The sequence below is a fragment of the Pleurodeles waltl genome, chromosome 2_2, assembly GCF_031143425.1.
Source record: "Pleurodeles waltl isolate 20211129_DDA chromosome 2_2, aPleWal1.hap1.20221129, whole genome shotgun sequence".
NCBI classification, from domain to species: Eukaryota; Metazoa; Chordata; class Amphibia; order Caudata; family Salamandridae; genus Pleurodeles; species Pleurodeles waltl.
The window spans coordinates 614,761,744-614,783,640 of NC_090439.1; the positions used below are offsets into that span (position 1 = coordinate 614,761,744).

At 40.9% G+C, this 21,897-nt stretch overlaps 1 protein-coding gene across 2 annotated transcripts in view; it reads right to left on the minus strand.

Moving 5' to 3' along the window:
• Positions 1-21,897, minus strand: part of ST18 (ST18 C2H2C-type zinc finger transcription factor) — a 406,078-nt gene that overhangs the window by 193,998 nt on the left and 190,183 nt on the right. For both annotated transcript variants that reach the window (XM_069220156.1, XM_069220155.1), the window contains exons 3-4: positions 20,576-20,630; positions 15,553-15,583 (exon numbers count right to left, since the gene is read on the minus strand). In XM_069220156.1, the coding sequence (XP_069076257.1) occupies positions 15,553-15,583; positions 20,576-20,630 (86 nt within the window). The remainder of the gene's footprint in view (positions 1-15,552; positions 15,584-20,575; positions 20,631-21,897) is intronic.

Here is a 21,897-nt window from a genome sequence, read left to right on the forward strand (position 1 = left end):
TCAGTTGTTGTCTTTGCAGAATCTCCTATCACGACTTTAGTGTGTTTCTGGGAAAGTAGGGTAACTTTACTCCTACTTTTCAGGGTCTGGGGGAGTATCTTGGACACCCTTAGTGTTTTCTAACACTCCCGGTGACCCTCTACACACTACACTAGGCATGGGGTCCCTAAGTGGTTCGCATTCCACTTTCTTAGTATATGGTTTGTGTTGCACCTAGGCCTATTGCATCTTATTGTATTATACAGTGTTTGCACTACTTTTCTGTTTACTTATCTGATTTTGGTTTGTGTGTATATTTTGTGAATTTTACTTACCTCCTAAGGGAGTATGGGTCAGATGTAGGAAGCATTTTGCATGGTGCAAACTGCGAAAATCGCAGTTTGCGCCATGCAAAATGCCCATCGCGATGCTCATTCACATTTTGCGAGTCGGTACCGACTTGCAAAATGTGAATGCGACTCGCAAATAGGAAGAGGTGTCCCCTTCCTATTTGCGACTTGCATCGCAATGCTAAATTGCTTTGTGACCGCGAACGCGGTCGCAAAGCAATTCGCAGTTACCACCAGTGTCACACTGGTGGTAACCCATTCGCAAAAGGGAAGGGGTCCCCATGTGAATGTTGCCAAAAATGTTTTTTCAGAGCAATGGACCACTGCCTACTCTGAAAAAACTAAACCAAATGGTTTTGTTATTTTTTTTGTATTGCAACTCGTTTTTCTTTAAGGAAAACGGGCAGCAATACAAAAAAAAAAACTGCTTTATTTAAAAGCAGTCACAGACATGGAGGTCTGCTGTCTAATATTAATGAGGTGGGTCTTTGCGACCCCATAGTGATTCACAGACGGTGTCGGAGACACCGTTCTGCATCCGCATTTGCGATTCGGAAATTGCGAGTCGCACCGACTCGCAATTTCCGAATCGCAAATGCAGAAATTGCTACATCTGGCCCTATATCCTCTGAGATATTTTTGGCACATTGTCACTAAAATAAAGTACCTTTATGTTTAGTAACTCTGAGTATTGTGCTTCTTATGATATAGTGCTATATGATACAAGTGGTATAGTAGGAGCTTTGCATGTCTCCTAGTTCAGCCTAAGCTGCTCTGCTATAGCTACCTCTATCAGCCTAAGGTGCTAGAACACTACTAATCTACTATTAAGGGATAACTGGACCTGGCACAAAGTGTAAGTACCATCAGGTACCCACTATAAGCCAGGCCAGCCTCCTACACTGATTAGCTGGTCATTTCCTAAAATGTGTAGCTCTTCTGGCTCTCTTATAGCCCTCTAGGAAACTGCTAATGATCCTCTCCTGACATTTAAAGAATGAGTCAGGCGCTTGCAATGGGATTGAGTGAAAAAGATGTAGAAACTTCGGGAGGATATTAATTTTATTAATATTACATCGCCCAACTAGATTTAGTAGTAGACGACTTCAAGCACGCAGTTTAAGACTGACAGACTTCAAGAGGTAGTCGTAATTCAACCCAACTATGCGTCAATGTTGGCACAGATCTTTACCCCAAGGTACATAGATACAGAAGTGAGGTCAGGAAAAGAATGGTCAGAGCGATAGCTAAATAGGATATGAGTCTTGGCTATGTTACATTTATAAGGAAAACCACTCCAAACTTATCAGCCTCATCTGAAATTTGACAGTAGTTTCAAGGGGATCCAATGAGTATACAGCCACGTCAATTGCATAGGCAAATCAAAGGATTAAGCAATTGGAAATAGGATAGTATTTTCCCCTGCTGCTTTGCCAGAGGAGAGAGATTTTATTGCCTGCTCTAATTCCTGCATAGTAATATCCCTCTCCAAACCTGAAGCCTGATGTTGGTCCACACATGGCAAACGAGCCTTCTGTGGGATTTGCACTGGTGACCTATAAATGTATTTGTAAAAAATGACAAACCTGACTGTCTATAGCTTGTATATCATAGTGAAGAAGGCCCTCTTTATCCTTGATAGACTGAATTGAATTTTTATGCTTCTTTTTGGCGAGCCGGAATGCCTGAACTCGACCGATCTGTTCTCCATAATCATACTGAAGATTCTTTTTGTTGTGGAGCTTAATCATGATATTCTTGCATAAGCCCTACTCAAGAATACATATGAGTTCACCAACTCAAATTAAATCAAATGCTGAGTCAGATTTTTATTCTTAGATGCTAGTGCATGTTTTGTCTCCAGCTCTGTTAGCTGAGCATGCAGCTTAGAAACCCTGTCTCTTTCATTCTTATTTGCCTCCAGACCCAAGTGCATGTTGGCCCCCTCTTACAAAAGCCTTCATTTTGTCCCATACAATATGTAATGGTGAAGAGTCCTCATTGGCATTTATAAACCCTGTCAATTGGCCCATCAATCCTGCTCTAAAGATGTTCAGTTCAAAGTGGGTTTGCAAAGCCAACGTAAAGTTGGAGAATACCAGCTTCTCTTAGCTCCATGACAAGCTTGCATTCGCAAACTGAAAATTAAACAACTTTTGAATTTCTGTGTGTAGCACTGTTAGAACTGACAGCCTTAGGGTGGTCATCCCCCAACTTTGTGTCTGCCTCCCTCCATTTCTCTGACACTGTGTTTGGTAGTTTTAGGACTCTAGGCACTTTACCGCTGATGACGCATGCTAAAGTGCATGTGCTATCTCCCTTAAACATGGTAACATTGGATCCTACCCAACTGGCATATTTAAATTACCTGTAAGACACTAGTAAAGTGCACTACATGTACCCAGGGCCTGTAAATTAAACACTACTTATTAGAAATGGTGTCTCTGGTTGGCAGTCAGTTTGCAATCTGTCCAAGCAGGGTCCCTCACTCTAGTCAGGGTAGGGGAGATACACTGTTAGGATAACCCCTGCTCACCCCCTTGGTAGCTTAGCACAAGCAGTCAGGCTTATCTCAGAGGCAAAGTGTTAAGAATTTGTCCCAACACATACAGTAATACAGTGTAAACATCAAAAAAGTGACACAATACTGGTTTAGGAAAATAGCCAATATTTATCTAAATCAAACAAGACCAAAACAACAAAGATCCGACATACACAAGCAAAGTGATACATTTTTAAATTAAAAAGAGTGTTACTCCATAGAAAACAACGGATGTGTTGCCGGTTATTTTGAGGACTATGTTTGGTATGTTAAGGAATAAGTTATTGTTCCTATAGGGAAAAGGTCGGTCTTTTAGACTTATGGATTTCTTTTATTGACTTAAGGTTTTCTGTTTTGAAATAGAGATGGATCTGTGAATCTGGCTGTATGCCTGTATAAGGAGCCCCGTGTGATCAAAAGCTGAAGCTAGAGAATCAGTCTTTCTGTGTTCTCTTTATGAGGGAACGCACCAACATTGTCATCCGGTATTTAATGTTATTACTACATCTATTGTGCAGATTAGTCTGGGAAATCACATATATCTGATGGTGTTCTCTGCATGTATTGGGTGTTTTAATTTTAATTTAATTTTCTTGCACTACCTTTTGGTGTTGAACTTTTTCGGTTTTTATTTGTTTTTTAATCACTTTTCATTTATCTTTTCACTTGATCTCTTCGTTTGTGCACTTTGGATCTTTTTTGATGATAATTGGTTTGTGGTATCATGCATGTGGATAGCTGAATCTCAAGGAATTGGATTAAACGTATTAGTATGGTATTTCTTATTGTTATTTTTTATGTTTATCAGATCTGATTTGGATGGGAAAGACGAGAATCTAAAAGATCTGCGACATTAGTCATCTAACATTAAAAAGGAACTGACCTGATGAAGGCGGCTTTACAAATCGGAGGTTTACCGCCGAAACGCGCTTAGGCTTACTTCCTACAGTTGTTACAATGGATTATGAACTTTAGGGTCCAAGTAATTTTTCTTTATGAATTAGGTGGAGACGCGATCTGGTTCTAAGTTACAACATGTCACAACTGTGAATAGTATTAAGGCTTTAAAGCAGTGCCGTAGAGAAAGCATATATTTAATTTGTATTTTATTGTATTTTGGACAATTTGGATTTTTTGTTCTTTTTTCAATGTTATGTTTCCATTATCTTTTGTGTTTTGTCTTGTATAACACTTTGGCCCTGATTCTAAGCTTGGCGGGCGGCGGGAGCCGTCCGCCAAGCGGGAACCGCCAGAAGACCGTACCGCGGTCAAAAGACCGCGGCGGTCATTCTGGGTTTCCCACTGGGCTGACGGGCGACCGCCAAAAGGCCGCCCGCCAGCCCAGCGGGAAACACCCTTCCCACGAGGAAGCCGGCTCAGAATGGAGCCGGCGGAGTGGGAAGGTACGACGGGTGCAGTAGCACCCGTCGCGAATTTCAGTGTCTGCAAAGCAGACACTGAAATTCTTTGAGGGGCCCTCTTACGGGAGCCCCTGCAGTGCCCATGCCACTGGCATGGACACTGCAGGGGCCCCCAGGGGCCCCACGACACCCCATACCGCCATCCTGTTCCTGGCGGGTGAACCGCCAGGAACAGGATGGCGGTATGGGCTGTCAGAATCCCCATGGCGGATTCCCATTGGCAGCGGAAAGTCGGCGGTACACCGCCGGCTTTCCGCTTGTGGCCGCGGCTGTACCACCGCGGTCAGAATGCCCGGCGGAGCACCGCCAGCCTGTTGGCGGTGCTACCGCCGACCCCGGCCCTGGCGGTATTTACCGCCAGGGTCAGAATGACCCCCTTTGTCTCTGTCTATTCACTATATATAAGTGTGTGTGTCTTTCCTTGTGAATATGTAAATATTTATATATTTAACTTTGATTATTGTGTTTTCTTGTTGTTGTACATACATATGTAATAAACATCATTTTTTGTATTTCAGTTATCTTGATTGTTTGGTTGTTTTACATTGTAGATAATAGTGAACATTAGTTGTAGCTCATTCTCTTTTCTTGTACTCAAGCTTTTACATATAGTACCTGGATTGTGTCAAAAATAAATATGCACGGTGAGCGTGCATTGGAAAAGCCTGCGATGCGTCAATTCCTTACTTGCAAGTGAGGCTGTGCGTCATTTCCTCCCTGATTGGGTAGGCGATGCGTTGTTTTTCTCTCTGGCAGGAGAGTGATGCGTCGATTTCTGGACAGACAACCTCAGATCTGCACAGGATCACAATGATTCTGATGCCCAGCAACGATGCATGCGAAATCCAGTGCATGGTGGTCAAGAGCTAAGCTGCTTGGGTGAAGTGCTGATTTTGGCAGCCAGACACAGGTTTTGTGTTGATTTCCCAGCCACGATGCAGGTGGTGCATCGATTTTTCAGCTGCAAAGCATGTGCTGCATCGATTTTTCTCTCACATGGCTCCTGTGTATAGTCTTCATTCTTGGTTCTACCAACATCTCCTTTCAAGGGCCCAGGGACTGGATCAGGCACTGTAGGAATCTCAGCAAGAGAGTCCAGGTTCTTGAAGTCTTTGATGCCCCTGAGACGTCATAACAGGGGGTAAGCTCAGTCCAAGTCCAAGTCCTTGCAGACACTTCACAAGCAGGAAAACACAGAAAGGTCCAGTCTTTGTCCTCTCTCAGGCAGAAGTACCAACTGCAGGCTAACCCTGAAAAGCAGACTCACAGGCAAAGGGGCAGTGCTCCTCCTCCAGCTCTTCGGCTCTTCTTCTTGGCAGAGGTTCCTCTTGATCCAGAAGTAATCTAAAATCTAGGGTTTTGGGTCCACTACTTCTACTCATTTCTGCCTTTGAAGTTGGGAAACATCAAAGGAAAGTATCTGTTGTTCACAAGATCCTGCTTTGCCCTGCCCTGGCCCCAAACGTACACCAGGGGATTGGAGACTGCATTGTTTGAGGACAGGCACAGCCCTTTCATGTATGTAAGCTCCTCTCTCCTCGCTCTAACCCAGGAGATTCATCAGGATATGCAAGTTACACCCCATTTCCTTTGTGTCACGGTCTAGTAAGAATTCACAACAGCCCAACCATCTGGCCCAGATGTGGAATACACAAGCAGGCAGAGGCACAGAATGGTTAAGCAAGAAAATGCTCAAACAATCTAAAAACTAACATTACCAAAAGATGTATTTTTAAATTGTGAGTTCAGAGACCCCAACCTCCACATCTCTACCAGCTCCAAATGGGAAACTGCAATTAAAAGATACTTAAAGGCAATCTCCGTATTAACCATTTGAGAGGGATAGGCCTTGCAACCACATTTTTCAGTATTTCACTATCAGGACATGTAAAACACATCAGTACATGTCCTACCTTTAACATACACTGCACCCTGCCCATGGGGCTACCTAGGGCCTACCTTACGGGCGAATTACATGTACAAAAAGGGAAGCTGTGGGCCTGACACTTGGGTACACTTGGCAGGTCGAATTGGCAATTTAAAACTGCACACACAGACACTGCAGTGGCAGGTCTGAGTAATGGTTACAGGGCTACTCAGATGGGTGGCACAATCAGTGCCACAGGCTCACTGGTAGCATTGAATTTACAGGCCTCTGGTGCACTTTACTAGATACTTACTAGTAAATCAAATATTCCAACCAAGGGAAAGCAGATTACACATGCAGTTTTCAAAGAAAACACTTGCACTTTGCCACTGGTCAGCAGTGGTAAGGTGCCCAGAGTGCCAAAACCAGCAAAAAAATAGCAAAAACAAAGTCAAGCACACAGTCAACTGGACTGCTTTGCTTAGGAGGACTGCTGCCCTGCTTGTTACCCTGCTGCCTGCTGGCCTCAGACTCTGCTGGAAGGCCTCTGCCTTCCCCACAAGTGCCCTCCAAGGGCTTGGATTGAGCTTGCCTCCTGTTCTGAAGTCTCAGAGCCAGAAAGACTTCATCCCAGAAAAAATAAATCTCAGTGCATCAGAAAACCGAGGCAACACCTGCAGAAATCAACACAGCTTCTGCCTCATGGCTGAAATTTTGCCACATCACCTACCGGATCAACGTAGCACCTGCTCCTTTTACTAGTGCATCAAGGATTTTCAACGCATCATCCCTGTGTGTGAAAATATCCCCGCATCGCAGTGAGGAACCAAGGCTGCCCTCCTGGAAATCGACACATCACCTTGCAGCATGGAAAGAAATAACTCATCGCCTGTGCCACGCCAGAAAAACGAATGCAGTGCCTTAGTTTTCAACATATCTGCTGCTCTGCGGGCCCTGTGCGTCATTATTTTTTATGCTGTGTTGCAGGGATATAACCACTCATTCTTAAGGATTGAGACTCTTTTAAACATTTAAAAAGTGATATCTCAACTTGTGCATATTGGATTTATGTTTTTATCTTATTTTATTCGGATAAATATTATTTATTTTTTCTAAACCTATGTGATGTATTTTGTTGTGTTTTCACTGTGTTACTGTATGAGTTATTGCACAAATACCTCTTACTTTAAGAGTGACTGCTCTGTGCCAAGCTACCAGAGGGTGAACACAGGATAATTTGAGTTGTGTTGTGACTTACCCTGACTAGGATGGAAATTGCTAGTAGGCTACCCAGCCAAATGGTTGGTGAGCTCCCACAAACCTATAAAGTAAGTGTATTATGGAAGGTTTTGCAAGTACTTTCATTCTTAAAAACAAGCATTTTCAATGCAGCGGTTCTCGCATTAGCACGAGTTAGAGCTATTAGCGTTGTAAAGAAAAAAAAACACTGTGCGATCGCACTATGTAAAATGTAGCGCAATTGCGCTGTGTGGAAAATAAACAGGTAAAGTAGTCCGGACACCATGCTGAAAACATCAAGCCTTGTATGTTTTTAGTAGTTAACCGGTACTGTGTAGGTGGGCTAAACACCGGAAAAGGCGTGACGTATGCATGCCTTTCACAAATGAAAGCAAGAAGATTTTAAAAGGCAAACCCGCGAACCAATGTAAGTGACTGACGTGACATGGGCGCAGTTTGAAGCCCAAAGAGAGATTACAGAATGGGACGGAGCGCTTTGCGCTCGCCCATAAATGTACCCTTGGAAAAACAAGTAGTTAACCAAGATAAATGAATAGGGAAAAAATAAAAAATCGTATTTACTTGCAGTGTAAACTATGGGTTTCTCTACAATGAAAAAATGTTTCCCAATCTAGAAAGAGAGTAAAAATAAATTGTGCTTGCTCATGTGTTTGCTATGTGGATCCCAACCAAGTGTCCTCCATGTACACATGAGACCGCCTTAACTCAAGAATTTACCTAGATTTCCATGGTGTACATTTTATATTCTTTGCATCCCTGAAAATGGGCAAATGTATGCAAATAATACTTGTAAGTCTACAGTTTCGGGATTTAAGCATTTTTTTTTGTGAGAGCCTTGGCTATAATGATGAACTTGTGTGGCTTCGATGTTTTTAGTGTATAAACCCATGCATAACAAAATAGGTAACTTGTTTAAATGTTTCTTGAAATCCGAGTTAAGAATGTAAAAGTAAACTATAAAGTAGTGTGTTTTTATCAAGTTCCTGTTGCTGCCAAAGTTTGCAATTTCCCTGAAAAGTAAAACTTCATAACATATACCTGATTTGTAGAGAGCATGGGACATTAAAGCACATCACATTTGGAATTGCAAAAGACTTTGGCACTCTGTTCAGGAGACAATAGTATGTCATGCAAACTTAGGAATTAGCAGTAAAAAAATAGCATTGAAACGTCTGAAAATATTTCTTTCTGTTTTTTGCCAAAAAAGATCACAGCTTTAGCAACATTAATATACTAGCTACCTTTTGGTGATGCAATGTAGGTATATAGCAAACAGCACATAATGTATATATTTGCTGCGAGAATACCAAAAGAAGGGTAAATAAAAGTTAGTGTTTGAAGACCTGTCTTCGCAGTCCTACCTACTGGCACAGCTCGCATAACTGTGAATGGCAAAGACACCGCTATTCAGTCAAGCAACACCAGAAACACATAACCAATATTTTAACTTCAAAGAAAAGAACATTGATACTGTGCAGGGTAGTGCTTTTTTATTCAAACTTGCACCATGAGTTATTTTTCCACAGCAGCAGAAGGCGCAGCAGACGTCATTCTTACAGTGTTAAACACACACATTCTTTTCGTGCATGTCATTGCCTTTACCTAGTTAGTTTAAAGATTTGGTACACTCTGGCATTATAGACATCCTGCAAGGATTACGGAATAGTTCTTAACTAACTGTTTATAGGCACCACGTGTTTTCTCTACAGAAAAGCAATAGGGAATTACAGATTTAGGGGCACATTTAAGAGCCCCTAGCGCCACCAGAGCTTCACTTTTCGTGATGCTCCGGTGGCGCTAAGCACTGCTATATATTTACAAGGAGGTGTAATGCTACTTTTTTGTGGTGTTACGCCTCCTTGTAAATATGGGCCCCTCCGACACAGTTTTCTGTGTCAGAGGGGCTTGCAATGGGTGTTGCGGTGGGCGTTCCACCATAACACCCATTGCTTTTGACGCTGCCTTAGATTTACGATTTGTCATAAACCTGAAGCAGCGCCAAAAACTAAGACTACCCCAGGGGGGGGGCGTTAGTATTGCAAAACAAGGAGGAATGTTTTTATAACTCCTTGTTTTTTGCTTTTTCTATGTGTGCTGTATTCGGCAACACATAAAGAAGAAGCAAAATGCCATGGATGATTGTTTACATTCCAGAAGGGAAACCTTCCTGCACATGAACAATAATTCAAAAGTACGCTTTGGTACTTCTATGTGTGCTGTATTTTGCAGCACACATCAAAGTGCCAAATCGCCATTATCGATTGTTTGTGTGAAAGAAGGTACACTTTCCCTTACATAAACAATCTATCCCCTCAACACAGACACCCTTGCACTATGGTGCAAGGATGCCTGGAATGGTGCTAGGCAGCTTAATTCAGTGCCAGCGCAGGGGGAGAAGCAGGGGTGAGCCCAGCTCCTCTAAATACAGCACACCCCTGCGTTTCAAAAGTGAAACAGCGCAGTACTGCTATTTTTGGCACAGCACCACACTGCACCACTTTAACATAAATTTGGGACATAGGGCCAGATGTATGATTCTGGCCCATTGCGATTCGGTAATTGTGATTTTTAAGAAATCGCTATTACCGAATCGCAAAGGGCCATGTATCACATTTGCGAATCGGTAATAGCGATTTCTTAAAAATCGCAAATGCAATTACCGAATCGCAAATTGCGATACTGGCCCCATTCGCAGCTATGGGCCTGTTGGCCCATAGCTGCGAATTTTTTGAATTTTTTGCATTTCCTAAATTGTTCTGTTCTGAACTAGAAATCGCAATTTGGGAAATGCAAAAGGCCAGGGTGCTGGGGGCCTAAGGCCCCCTCTCCTGCACCCCAAATAATTTTTTTTTACCATGTAAAGTACACACACGCCAAAAGGGCATATTACATTTAAAAATGCAGTTTTACTGCATTTTTAAATTTTGCACCAGGTTACCACCTGGTTGCAGACAATGGTATTTTGCATGTGCAAAATACCATTCTGCAAAAAATCGCAATTTTTAGATTTCTATTTTGTGGTATGCGAATGCCTTTGATGCATTGCAGACCACGATTTTGCACTCGCAAACGGCCGATTTCGCCGTTTGCGCGTGCAAAATATTTTGATACATCTGGCCCATAGTTTCTTATTCCAGAAGCAGGCTTTTACTATGGACAAAGTAATCACTTTTTGTTTCTGTTGACCTTGCCTAAAAAGCCAAATTTGTAAGGCATAGTTGAAAAAAGCATAATGGAAACCGCAATATATTTCACCCATAAAGGTAGGTATAGCAGCTGCACTTGGCAGGAACATACAAGCAAAGTACACACTACTGACGTGGGCTACAGAAGAGGTGTCCAACATACATTCATGAGAACCAGATCCATAATGTTTGGGATAGCCACATATAATACATGCAAGGAATCACTCAAAGGCTATTCTGAAAATGCAGTTTCGATCCAGTCCTCTTGGGCATACTTTGGGCTGTAAATAGTATCTCAACACCATCACTACTATAGCACTGTGTGTGTGTATATATATATATATATATATATATATATATATATATATATATGCCCTGTGAAATAATGTATGAATTCGGATTTCGGAAATTTTTACAACTTATGCAGTAGATGTACGAGTACTCCCTTCGGTTATTTTCAATGGAAACACCTGCCCCTTCTAACGGCAGTTACCCAATTAGAAATGACATAACATTCTACTATTTATCCTTGAACAGTAGGTTTTTAACATAATGCATGTGACCAAAGTTAAAGTATAAAGCTCTTTACTACACATGGCCCCCTAGCTTTATGAAAGCTAACTGCAACCCTAAGAAAAAATTTAAACTGTTGGAAATATAATAAAAAACAAGATCAGCAAAAAGTCTATTACAATTTAGAACAAGCAGTTGCACTGCAATGGGTCTCATGTTTGCTCAAGTTAGAGCCATAAGCGTTATAAACTCCTAACCAAATTTTTCTTGCCAATTAAACTGAAAAGTAAAACAGTTTCACATAAGTGAGCCGATGGCCACCACAAGCGCGAAGCAGACACACAAAAGGAAACAGAATTCCGCTTGCAGTAAAACGTATCAACAAAAGTGCAATTATCAATGTAACCAGAAAAAGTGCAATTATCCATGTAACAGGGTCAATGTTATGCGAAGCGCTCAACTACTGCCCAGTGAGATTACACTGCCTGTGAAATAAAGAGAAAAAGTGGTCCAGAAACCATGCTGAGAACATTGAGCCTTGTATGTTTTCAGTAGTTTGCCGGTGCGCTTCAGAAGGGCTAAACACTGGAACATACATGATGTGTGCATGCCTTTCAATAATGAAATCAAGTGAATTTTAAAAGGCAAGCCCACGACCCAACCACAACTGGTGGGCGTGACATGGGTGTGGTCAAAAGCCCATAGAGAGATTACACCAGGGACAGAGCGCTTTGCTCTTGACCCTAAAAATGTAACAGCACTTACAACAATAACAAAAATATTAGTAGTAATACTACCGCTATTAATAACAACAATATTAACTGTTCTGAGATACTTATTTTACAGAACATTCATAGTGAGAAAAGGAAAAATATTTACTTGATTGATATTCAGTTGTCTATTCACACTTGCATAACACAACTGAATAGACAGTCAGCCAAGTAAGGTTAAACATATATATATTCATAGCTTTAGCAATAGTGTTTATACATGTACAGTAGATAAAAATAAAATAAAGTTGGGTGTTCTATCAAAATCGAATAGATGAGGCAGTGGCAAATTACATTAATTCAACATCATTCATCACCAATCAACTACACCAATGATCCATGTAACTATTATGCTGTCTGTGGTCTAATGTTCATCTTTGATGCATTCGGAAGCACTTCTGATAAAAATGTTTTTTGTACAAACATCACAGGAACCATAAATGAAAAAAAGATGTACAGCAGTACTATGTATCTCATTGTCGAGTCACTATTAAAACAGCACATCTGTTGATTTAAACGTAACACCAGGCAACTAACATTGTGCAATAGCCCACTGCATATGTCTTATGGAAAAAAATAGGTCCCTGAGTGTAAAGCATGCCCCGAAAAAATGTGCCAGTAGAAGGTTAGGGAAGTGGTTCCCAACCTGTGGTCCGGGGACCCCTGTGGTCCGGGGACCCCTGGGGGTCCGCAAAGCCTTCTCAGGGGGTCCACAACTGCTTAGAAAATTAAAAAATATTAACAAATATTGACAAATTAGGTCCCAGCTTCCAGTAATGACTCAGGTGTGGGTCCCCGTATTCCAATGATGATTCAGTGGGGGTCCCTGGGTTCCATTAATGTTAAAATGGGGGTCCACGTGAATGAAAAAGTTGGGAACCACTGGGTTAGGGTCTAAGGCCCTTAAGAACTTCATTTTGCAAGCTTTCTATCACGAGCTGTGCCCCAGATGTTTGAGGCAGTGCTTTTGATCTCCTGGAGCAAAGAAGAGTCTACCACCTTTGATACCTAGGTACAGATCCTGAAAGAAATGGTTAAGCTTTTATTTGTTTCAGGTTAAAACAGTTTGGAAGACATGCTTGCTCTGTGTGTCTTTTTAAGACACTGCTCTGTTTAAAATGCATTCAAGACACTGTTCTGTTTAAAATGCATAGACAATGCACGACCTCCAGACAGCAAAGCTCAGAAACAGAAAAAAGTGGCTGCCTATCCTTGTTTTCAAAATCTTCTGTCTGCAACTCGTGCACTATCGTGGATACCTTTGTGTTTAAGTGTATGCATTTTAGCTAATACAAGTATCATGAACGGGTGTGCCAGAGCACCTGATCATGATAGAACCCCACTGAGGTATGCTAGGGTAATAATGGGAATCGGATGCATGGTTTTGATACATTTGTTTTGAGCTCTAAAGAAGGGTTTGATACCATTTTCAATTAAGAAAGCTTTGTTCTTAAATGTAAACTTGGTTTAATCCCCTAAAGGAATGAGCTAAAGACAAATACATGCCAAATTCGATAGCAAAAAGTTATATTAATACTTGAACTGAGAAAAAATATTTTGCGCAAGAAATTTACTAAGATATACAACTTCTTACTTGAAAGAGAGAAATGTCATGTGATACTTTAGATCTAGATCATGGCTGGCTGAGCAGCCCAGTTCATTCGACCTAGAAATAGTGCTAGTAGATGGAGTCGAGAAGGAATGCAACCTAACTTCAATCTAATGTAAAACCAAAAGGTAGCAGATAGCCACATAGGAAAGAAGGCCACTCATAATACCTGTGAGGAAAAACTTAAGGGAACAACATCAACTTTTCGTCCACAGCAAAACACAAGATCTCTCAGAAAGCTTTAGTACAATCAAGTTCACGGGCACATCTGTATGTACTATATAATTTCACATTAAACCAGGACTGGATATTTGGAGTCTCACACACTGCCGATAGAACACCAAGGGCTTGATTTAGAGCTCAGTAGATAGGTTAAGCCATCACAAACGTGATGGATATCCTATTCACTATATTATAATTGTCACTGGATGTAATGCACTTGTAACACTGTGTCCGGGATATCCATCACGTTTGTGATGGAGTAAACTGTCTGCCAAACTCTATATCACACCCTAAACTCCTGGTATTACCATTTTTAATTCATCTGCTAAAAGCAGCCCATCCCTGGATCATTGTGGTCGGAGTAGTGTTTAATGCCCATGGGAAGATTGTGAATGTTGCTACTGCTTGACAAAAAGCTGCATGGTTACCTGCTCCCTATTCATCATCTCACTCAATGCAGCCATGTGAATAGGGACTGGCTGCAACACTGAAGATTGCTAATCAATTACATCAAGGTCTCTGTGGATTCCCTGACAGGCCAAACTATTGTGTTTCATGGCAGATGACCAGACAAAAAAGTTGGGCTTCCCTCAATCTGCTTGCCATCTGGCCCAACAATTTAAGTGATATAGAGAGAGCGCGCTACACAGATAGAGCTCTTCCCGGGGAAACCTGACTCCCCTTAACCTTAAGCTTGAAGACAGCTTCCTACAGTTTTGCTGAGGTCTAAAAACCTACCTATTCACCACAAACTACAGTCCTGACCCCACAAAACGTGCCCACTGATGGTGCTGCACCACATCGACTTCAGACTTCTCCACACCACTCTCGCATAGTGGATACTTTCACTGACTATAATAATTTACAAATGGCAGCATCGCACCACAAGCACTGGAAAAACACATCATTATTCAAACTGAAAAGGTTTAGATACTAGACATAGCATATGTAAAGCAGGTGTTCAAGAAAATCACTCCCTATGTTAACATTTGACATCATCTTCATAGGAAAAATGACTATAAACTGTTTCTGGCACACAAGTGCACACACATTTTTGTGGAACAAACGTGTTTGCATCATGAAAGCAAGGGGTGTAAATAATATGTGGCAATACGCCTGACAAGTGTTGTCGCTTGTATCCTTTTGACAGAGCCACAACTTGGGAGCCAGTTTAACAAAGTTCCATTAATTATTTTGTAATCACAGTACAAAAACACAGCAAAAGTCGAGGAAAAATCAACAGACATCCCCAGCCCCACATTTGGCACAGTTATCTGCCAGTTTTGTCTTCTGCGACATGCGTCATAACGACTATCACTGTGCACGTTGTGCAACAGGAGCTATTTAAGTAAAACACTAGGGCAGTCGGAGCTAACAGGGGCCCGACATTACTGTAAGCTTTGGCATTGGCTGCACAAATACAAGGCAAGATCCGAAAACTACTGTCTTGTGCACACAGTAGGCATATGCTTGCAAACAAATAAATAAAAAAGTCTCCCGTTTCTCTCAGATGGTTCGGTACACCACTCATCTTGAACTGAAGCACTAGTTTTAAAAAGCCCTGACGATATTGTGTCAGTTAAAAGCAGTGCTTTATATGGAAACATAAAAGTGCAGGCGGTGACTCTTTAGAGTACCTGTTTGCTCCTGAGAAGCGCAGGTACTCCCCCGTTCAAATTAAAGAAGTGCAGGTAGTTAGTGCCGGACAGTACTTGCCCATTCAAAGCGCTGGTTAAAATCATTCTTCACTGTCCATGTCTACGCAGCCATTACAGCGCTTGCATTTATCAAGGAGAGATTCAGAAAGCTGCGCTCACAGGATGTCGAGTCTTACCTGAGCCTCTCTGCAATGGAGTCCACTTGCGCTGTCAACAAAAACAGAGGGCAGAATGAATCAATTTACATGTCGAGGGCAGTGCCTGTCACAGCCTGCACCTGCCTATCTGTAATCACAACAGCAGTACTCTCAAAACACAGGTGACTTTCTTATAAACACATTCGAACCACCTGCGTGACTGGCAATTTTACCAGACTAGAATGACGATTGTGTTAATCTAGTGCATTTAATTAGAAATATCGGTTAATTGCGAGGAGTGGCACACAATATAATGCATTTATTATTAGCTGAGAAGGGCTGGACATCATTGCTTTGCAAATGGCTGATTTGATTCCCAGCTGGGTAAAACTTGGTGTTTGTCAATACCTGCCCACACTGGGATGCAAAGCATGTTGACAGAGCTGACAGGTGGCCCGGAACATGACTTATCTTATGAAAACAACCTCAAATGTTCCACTTGCAAAGGGCGGCCTTGTTCATCACATCTAGATTCTGTGTGTGTGTGTGTGCGTGTGCGCGCACAACTGCATGTCTCCGGTGCTTGTGTGTGTGCGCGCATGTGTATGTATGTGTGACCTAAAATAGCTAAACACCCACATAAATGTGGTTGTGAAATTATTAAACAGTGTGCGAAGTGTGTAGACAGAGCGTACAACATACAAGCTATTTCATTTTTAAATGACATTTCTATCCGAAGCAAACTTAATAAGAACACTTCAATTAATAGGCATTGGTCATGACTTAAAATGCTTGTTAAGTTGCAGGCAGATGATACCTAAAAAAAGGATAAAATAATTCATACAAAAACGAACCATCTGTCTTTAATTGAGCTGCACATTGGAAGTGGACTGCGATCTCCAGTGCTCTTGAACAAAAATGTTAAGTGATGTAGGGGTGCATTATGAGAAGGACCACGGCTTTAAGTGAATTCAAAATCCCAAGATTCCTCTCTGCACCAGTCTTGTATCAGAGTTCTAGGTAGATGACATCCAACGTAATTCTAGGCCTGACTGCTCACCTGGATTTATTTAACTTCTAAGGATCCCTGACTTCTCTGGTCTGACACGGTTGAGATGTTCCAGATAAGGGAGAATCAGAATTAATAGCTCTTTGAAATATGTCCTAATGTGAGCACGAGTTAGAAGAAGAGCATGGTGCCTATGCAGGAAGAATAAGAATGATCATTGTGATAGAGGAAAAGAGACAATTAGTAAGGATGACAAGGTATATAATTATCTCTGACTAGTCTACAATAATAGCAAATGTAAACGCAAGACATTACATATGCTGAGGGTAAAGGAGCAAAATAAACAATTACAGAAAGACAGAAAACAGAGATTACCAAATGGTTTATAAAACGGAAGGATTAAAAACAAGTAGAAGAGGCAGATGATGTAGAAATTGTCTAGCAACAACAAGACTTGCCAAACATATTCTACTCAGGTCCATCACCTGGGGTGCACCACTGAGTGAGCGCTGGGTGACATAAAATATGATAGGAACACCTATCTAGACATCTGTTGGCTCTGCAATATCATTATTTAACTTGAGGAAAGTTATTGATAATATTATCAAAGCACAGCCCACTCAGATGTTTTTGGGACATGCAACACTATTGTTCTTAAATCACGCAATGTGACCATCTTACAAGGCAATGCATCATGGGTAATGCTTTCATCCGGATTGGTGATATGCATAGAACCATTCAAACCTTTCCTCTTGGTATATATATATATATATATATATATATATATATATATATATATATATATATATATCAATCTACACTTCTCAAGCACATCAGCTACCTAGAGTCCCAGTTGTTAGCGGGACTTTGGAACCTAGCTTTGGGATAATTTTCTACTCAATGACCCATACGTGCTTTAAGGCAATGTTCACATATGCTTATATTTGAGGCCTCCCCAAGAACACAGAACACATAACACATATCAAGACCTATTTTATAGAACCTTGTGATCATAGATCATCAGTTTTTACCTACGAGTCACCAGACACATCAACAAATTAGAGACAAATGGCCCTTATTTACTGTAAAACCAAAACCAGGCCTATATTTTTCAATCTTGCGCCCAAATTACTACAAACCTTTACGAAAGGCATATTATGCACAAGAAGTCTTGGCACCTCCAAGGTTGTGATTTTCACATCAAGGTTGTTAACACTGTTCATATGCACTTCCTGCATTTTGGATCTCAACCATGAGAGAGACTAACGCATCCAGACTGGTGGCAATTGTAGAGTGGTATTTTCCTTATCGTGTTGTTTTTGGGGAAAAAACTGTATACCTTCAGTCCATGGACATGTGAGATCTAGGAGACAGTTCAAGGCATCTAGAAGAGGGGGCCCTAATATCTCTGTAGGAACCTCCTATCCCAAAATGAACTCAGTAAAAATTAGCCCGTCCTGTTTTCTTACTGAAACACACAGATGCAATAGTCAATTAGGTGATGATGTAATAATGTTAAACCAATTTGTGTCAGCCTAGACTTCCCATTCACAGCTTTTGAACATGTCCCTTCCAGGCCGCTACTACATGACCCTTAGCTTGGGACATTCACTATCTCAACAACTGTAGCTGAAGTGATTTTCTCTCCTGACTGACTTTTGGATCTTCTTGAGGAGACGTGCTGTGGTAAACCCCTCTCTTATCATCAGCGATGTCAGAACAACAGTGTGGTCCAGTGTAAAAGAAGGGCTAAAATAATGTTTTAGATATGCTTTTACTGATCCTGAACAGCTGTATTGTGGAAGGTTGTCCCATTGGCACGTATTGCTTTCCCTACAGTGAAGTGATCATTGAGTAACTGAATGATGCATTCACACAGAACATGATAAACCGTGGAGCATCGCATTCTTATAATTCTTCTTCATTATCAATCTAGATATTGGAGCTACATCATGTAAATAGGAATTAAGACTTGTTTCCCAATCACTTTATGTTGTAGGGTACAGGAATCGATGTCATAAACAAACAATGCCCAATATCTTTGCTGTATTTGTATGCCCTAAAAATGTGAGGCTGTTACACTGCATAATATTCAATGTGTTCAAATGTCAGTACAGCAACATCTGCGGTGACACTTTGGTCAGACTCCATGATATGCATGCTTGTAGAGACTCTAATGCCTTCCAACTGACACAAGCCATGTTCTTCCATTCTCACTGCTTTGTCTTTCCTCATTTCTAGTTCTTCCACACTTCAGCTTTAAGTATCACTCCCACTTTTTTCCGACAAATGTCAGCTGCCCTGTCCATTTAATGACTGGCGCTCCACACTGGCGTCCTGCTTACATGTACATCTGCTAAGTTAATGACATCATGAGCAATCCTTCTCACTGAAGGCTATTAGTCCTCCTCCTCCTCTCAGCTTACCACAACCCAACTATCATATCCTTTCAAACCTCACCAAGTGCTGCCCCTTCATGTACGTGGTTGAACTCCCATCCCCCAGCTGACCTCAGTCACACTCTTATCTCCCGCTTTCACTTTTCAAAATGCTTTACATCCTGACAATGCTAACTCTTGTGCTTAAATTAAGGTCTGTGATAGGTTCCACCAGATGACAAAACAAACTTCCATCAATTTTTTTTAATTTTTTGCAACTTATCTGACAAACATGCATTATCCTATACACATATATCATTTTTAGATGAGGGGGAAAACAAAGAACCAGGGCCCTCATGAAGGCAGGCTGCACTTTTTCAGTGCAGAGCCCAGCGCTTGTTTTATGTGCCTGCAGTGTGGAAAGTGAATTGATTTTGCATGATATATACCGAATTGGAGTTTGATTTTCAGACAGTACTGCTCAGAAACAGTGAGTAAGGTTTGCCTCTCTCTATTCCTGAACTGTGCCACCTACAATATTACAATACAATTTTATGTGGAAGTTATAGATCCTATGCACAAATCTTTTGTACGCTTGGTAATTACAAACGTTCCAATGTGGACAAGGTGCAACCCTACATTTCAAGACTGTTCAGTAGAATTTGAAATGGGAATCCTTCCTCATAATAAATAATTGTGAAGTATCTGTGAATCTTCCAGAATGATTATTGGTTATTTTGCATGCAAATGCTACAAACATCTATTGTAGCACAAAATGATGGCCAGGACCAAAGCAGTTTCTGTGCAAAACCACTGAATGCTTTGTGACCCGAACTCTGGTACACTAGACCCCTAGGTTTCTAATACTCTAACACCCTTTTGCTGTCTTTTTATAACATATAGGTGTACTGTACATCTAGAGAAGATGCCTTCTCTCTTCATTCTACAGAACTGCGTCCCCGATTTGAAAAAGATGGGGAAATTAATTAATCTTGCAATGAGATCAATACAAGAAGTGCTGGCCAGTGTATTGATATTTTTCTTGTTACCATCAGAGTATGATTTAAGCATTGGCAACCAAGACTATATTCCACCAAGAACAAGTGCGATAATCATTCCTTATGAGGGACAGCTTTTCTACAGAACGCTTGGATATGTAACTGGGCGCATGTAGTTCTTTGCAACGTGCTTCATCTGACAACTGACTTTCTATTCGCTGGCTCACATCCATCGATATTAGTTTAATCAATGAGATAAAAGTAAAGTAGAGTAAACTTAGGCATGGAAGGGTGGGTGTGAAGTATGGCAAGGAAAACCATCAAATGTGCTATTTAATATAGTTTATCTCATTATTATAACCAAAACAAAGAAAAAGGCAATTTCACATCTTCCGTGTTCCTCCTTCCACTGAAAAAGTTTGGACAATAAGAACGTTGGGGTTTCTAACTGACAATACTACACGTGGGAAAAATGAATCAAATAATGTATAGTCTAAGTGAAAAGTTTTATTGGATTTTGGGACAATTTTTGTGAATTTTATTGATGCAGAACTAATTGAGTAAATAGCTGTTATGCATTATATACAGGTCTTTCCCCGAAAATTATCTATTCATAACATACAATTACCATGGCATGTCAAGATGTGCAGTGTCTGTTCAACCTGTTTCCAGCTTACCTTTTGCTCCCTTCGAGCGTGCACCGAACAGTTTTACCTGAAAGGTTGCATCCATCTGAAACATAAGCAGAACAACATTCGATCAACTTTTTGTGCCACAGAACATTCTTTGTATTTTATTGAAATGTCCCCACCCGCTAAGAAGGTCGCTGTTCGGTAGTTTCTTGAATGCGTAATAAGTATCAAATGAGATAAACGACCTCATCAACCACATAATTGCCTAACACTTTTCATGAACAGGATCTTAGTTTTTCAACATGCACACTACTGTAGTGCAGTATCCCAGTAGCCCTAATGGCCTCCACTGATCTGCACTTGTGCAAAAAATTCAAAGACTTCATCTTCTTTTAGGCGTTTCACCACTAGGGTTCCCATAAAAAACATAATGGATTGCAACTGCACCAGTTGGATCCTCTATATATCCTTTAGGTCTTTTCAAAAAAAAATTCACAAAGTTTTTTTCTTTGGTAATAAATGGTCTTGTGTTCCAAAAAAAAAATTGTACATGTGCAATATGCACTGTGTTAACGCTGAGTTTATTAATGAATATTCATGTATTACAAGTGTTGAATTTGCACAGAAAATGTATTAACGTAGAGAAAAATAATGCACGCATTTGAAGGTGCGCTCCCACCAGAGTGGCCGTCAATGTTCACGAAGTGTACTTATTAATAGTTTATTAATATAAAATGTTGAGCTTTTTGTTTGATTAATGTAGTAATATGTCATATTAAGGGTTATGTATTGTGTATGAGCTTTATTAAGCATAGGCTTTAACTTAGCAAGGTCTTGGCCTAGTTGCACGGCCTCATGTTAAGCTGCATTTCTTAGGCAACTAATAAAATGGATGCTTAGAGAATTAAATTGTGATTTTCCACTGTACTGACCATGTGCTCATAGCTGAAAGTATTTCTCATGAGAAACTGCTTGTTAGAAGTTTCTGTACTTGCTAGTGAAACAATGTATATTGTAGTGTGTGAAAGACTGACCTTCCCAGGAGAAGACAGTGGATGTACTGACTGGAGTATATGCTGCAACAATATTGATAACTGACGAGCTGAATGACGAGAGTGGCGAGCAGGAGAAGAGGAGCCAATCATCGTCATGTGAACCATATCGTAGTAAAATTGTAGATTTGAGGTTTTAGTTTCATTGGAATAGATGTAAACTTTCAATCCCCGGACCAATTAGGATATGGGAAGTAGTTTTAGGAAATCTAACTTAGCTGGACTGCACCGGGAGGAGAGTGATCATTCCAACGTTGTTATTTTCCTTGACCAGACATGTTTAACTTTATGACTAAAAGAGACTTTGCTTCTTCT